Source organism: Ictalurus punctatus, chromosome 7 (assembly GCF_001660625.3).
Source record: "Ictalurus punctatus breed USDA103 chromosome 7, Coco_2.0, whole genome shotgun sequence".
In the NCBI taxonomy this organism is placed as follows: domain Eukaryota; kingdom Metazoa; phylum Chordata; class Actinopteri; order Siluriformes; family Ictaluridae; genus Ictalurus; species Ictalurus punctatus.
The window spans coordinates 33,307,134-33,310,099 of NC_030422.2; the positions used below are offsets into that span (position 1 = coordinate 33,307,134).

At 37.0% G+C, this 2,966-nt stretch overlaps 1 protein-coding gene across 1 annotated transcript; it reads right to left on the reverse strand.

Annotated features, from left to right (window-relative positions):
* Positions 1-343: 343 nt before the first annotated feature.
* Positions 344-1,651, reverse strand: LOC128628689 (C-C motif chemokine 4 homolog). The gene is made up of 3 exons (XM_053681743.1): positions 1,481-1,651; positions 969-1,080; positions 344-745 (listed from the first exon to the last, which is right to left on the reverse strand). The coding sequence occupies exons 1-3, from the start codon at positions 1,548-1,550 to the stop codon at positions 622-624; spliced, it is 306 nt and encodes a 101-aa protein (XP_053537718.1). The 5' UTR covers positions 1,551-1,651; the 3' UTR covers positions 344-621.
* Positions 1,652-2,966: the final 1,315 nt, after the last annotated feature.

Consider the following 2,966-nt stretch of genomic DNA (forward strand, 5'->3'; position numbering starts at 1 on the left):
TATTAAAGAATGACATGTCATACTTTTTATCCATTTATAGTTACATTTAATTTTATGTATTGTCTGCCAAACATGTTAATTACTGCACACTGTACAAGTCCCTGTGAATAAGCTGTTACTGTTATTATTATTATTATTATTATTATTATTATTATTATTATTATTGCAAGATATAAGCATACTATTTTACTTATTATTTTATTTAGATATTTATTCAGATAACTGTTTTAATTGTTGTTATCGAAGATGTGACTTGAACATTTGAAAGTCTTTCAACATAACCCACATGGTTTCCTTTTAAAATGTGAAAGAAAGAAAGAAAAAAACAGAAACAAAGCCAGTGTGTAAATAAAAAAAAGTCCTTTAATGTATATAAGATTTATATAAAAACGACTTCATGCCCACAAGCCACACATTAATTGAGCTAAATATTGTTAGACTGCTTCAAGCTAAAGTTTATGATGGAATATGATTCATAATAATAATAAAGCATTATTCTGCCTGTCTAAATATAGCAAAAAATTTATATATATATATATATATATATATATATATATATATATGTATATATGTATGTATATATATAGTATTATATATATTGTGCATTAACAGAGAGAGGATTTAACGGCTCGGTTGAGGTTGGATGGTCTCTGCAAAAAGGCGCAGGTCAATTTTCTTCATGTGATTCTTCACCCACAGATCTCCAGGGTTTGCACACACACGACGACCATTGTTTAGGATAAACCTGTAGAGGAGAGGAGATATATATCAGTGTCAAACTAACACTCACACGTCCCAAACCTCCAACATTATGACTTTAAATGTCATACATTTCAAATACAATCAAGGTCATTTAGAATTATATTCTATTAAATTTAAATGATATTTTATATTACGATGAAATAATGATTGATACAGAGAAAAATTCTTATTATTTATTTAAATGAAACAAGGGGTTGAAAACTTACACGATTCCAGCTATTGTACAGTCAGTTCGAGTTTCTTTATACTCCTTAATCAGTCGTAGAGGGATTTTATTCGTCTGGAATTTGAAACAGCATGATTCTGGTCCGTTTGCCACTGCAGGGGGGAAATCATTATTGAATCAGTCATGGCTTTGTAAAGATGAGGTGATTTTATATCTGGTAAGAGATGCTGCCTGGTGTATATTTAAATGAAACCATGGTGCTGATGTTCTTTAATAAATAAAAGGAAAACAATCATCTTCATGGTTGTCAGTCAGTATTTTACTGTAACAGCACGACAAACACACAGTGGTTTATTAACTCTGGTTATTCTCAGCAGCCTGGTCGTCTTCAGCGTCATTATAAACCAGAGGAGTGTTAGTGAGTAATGACTCCAGTCTAGAAGTTTTAGCGTTCTACTACAAGTCAACTATCTTACTAGTGTCTACTTAGTGCAGATAATAATATGTACAAAGCGACATGTTATAAAGTTGAAAAGGTGAACTTTATCTTACTATTGGCCTCTGTGAAGGACTGAACGCAGCCGAGAACCAGCAGAACCAGCAGGAGAGAACCGGAGGACATGACCGCTGATGGTGATGACGACGTGAACAGAACCGTATTAATGCAGATATCACTTCAGCACTGGTCTTATAAGCTGATAAGAGGATGTGGGGGGATGTGGTTTGAGTGAGGGGCAGTTCGTAGGTGACAACACGTTTCACTTTGACTCAGACAGATCTAAAGAGCACCTCTTCCACAGGAAACCTGACTGCGGTTTTCACCTAAAACGCGAAAGATCTGATCAGCGCTCAGCACCTCACGGCCAAACTCCCATCTGTGTTAAATTAAATACGTAGAAATAAGTGCAGCTTCACTGGAGTTAAACAGTGAGGATTAACCAACACAATACACAAGAGACAAACAATCATTATTATTATTATTCACCGTGCCTAATTATTATCAGCAGGGCCTGTAGTTGTTTACTCCCCTGACTGGGTTTCTAGTGTGAAGTGCTAATGCACAATATTCTGATTTATTTATTTATTTATTTATTTATTTATTTATTTATTTATTTATTTTTTATTTATTTCTGAAGTTAGACTGAAAAGACAGCCGAATAAATGTATTTTTTAAATGTCATTGAAATGAATGAAATGAAGCGATTTACATGAATACAAGAGCGAGTGCTGTGAGGGAAAAAAATGCACAACGTTGTTTGTTTTGTGGTGAACAGAAACTTGTGTTGGGGGGGATGGGGGGATGGGGGGTAGTGGTATTCGAGCTATTTTGCACATCACCACACAGCATGTTTGCGCGAGTCTGTCTTTCACATGAACAGCTGACAATATGGAAAGTTCAGTAAGCCACCATCTTAACCATAATGGCTAACAAATTAGATCACGAGCATTCACCTAAAATTTCAGAGGCCATGATATAGACAATTCCATGTTTACAAACGGTCCAGATGAGTGATTAACATAATAACTCCAACTGCTGCTGTTTTCTTTGTCACAGTCATGCTTACTAACACTTTTGATCACTTTTGACTTTTCTTTAAACAATCTCTGTCATCATGCCACAAATCACACAGGAGAGCCAGCTCCATCAACCCCCTTCAGATGATTCAGAATGCGGCAGCACACCTCGTCTTCAACCAGCCCAAAATAACACACCCCTCTTCATCCCCCTCCACTGGCTTCCTGTAGCCGCCCGCATCAAATTCAAGGCCTTGATGCTCACCTACAAGACCTTGTCTGGAACAGCGCCCCCTACCTCAACTCTCTCCTGAAGGCTTACGTTCCCTCACGCAATCTGGGATCAATCCACGACCGTCGCTTAGTAGTGCCTACTCAGCATGGCTCAAGGTCCCTTTGCAGAACCTTCACACTAACTGTTCCTCAGTGCTGGAATGAACTTCCAACCTCAATCCGGACTGCAGAATCTCTCACCATCTTCAAAAAACAGCTAAAGACCCACCTCTTCTGTGAGCACCTAACT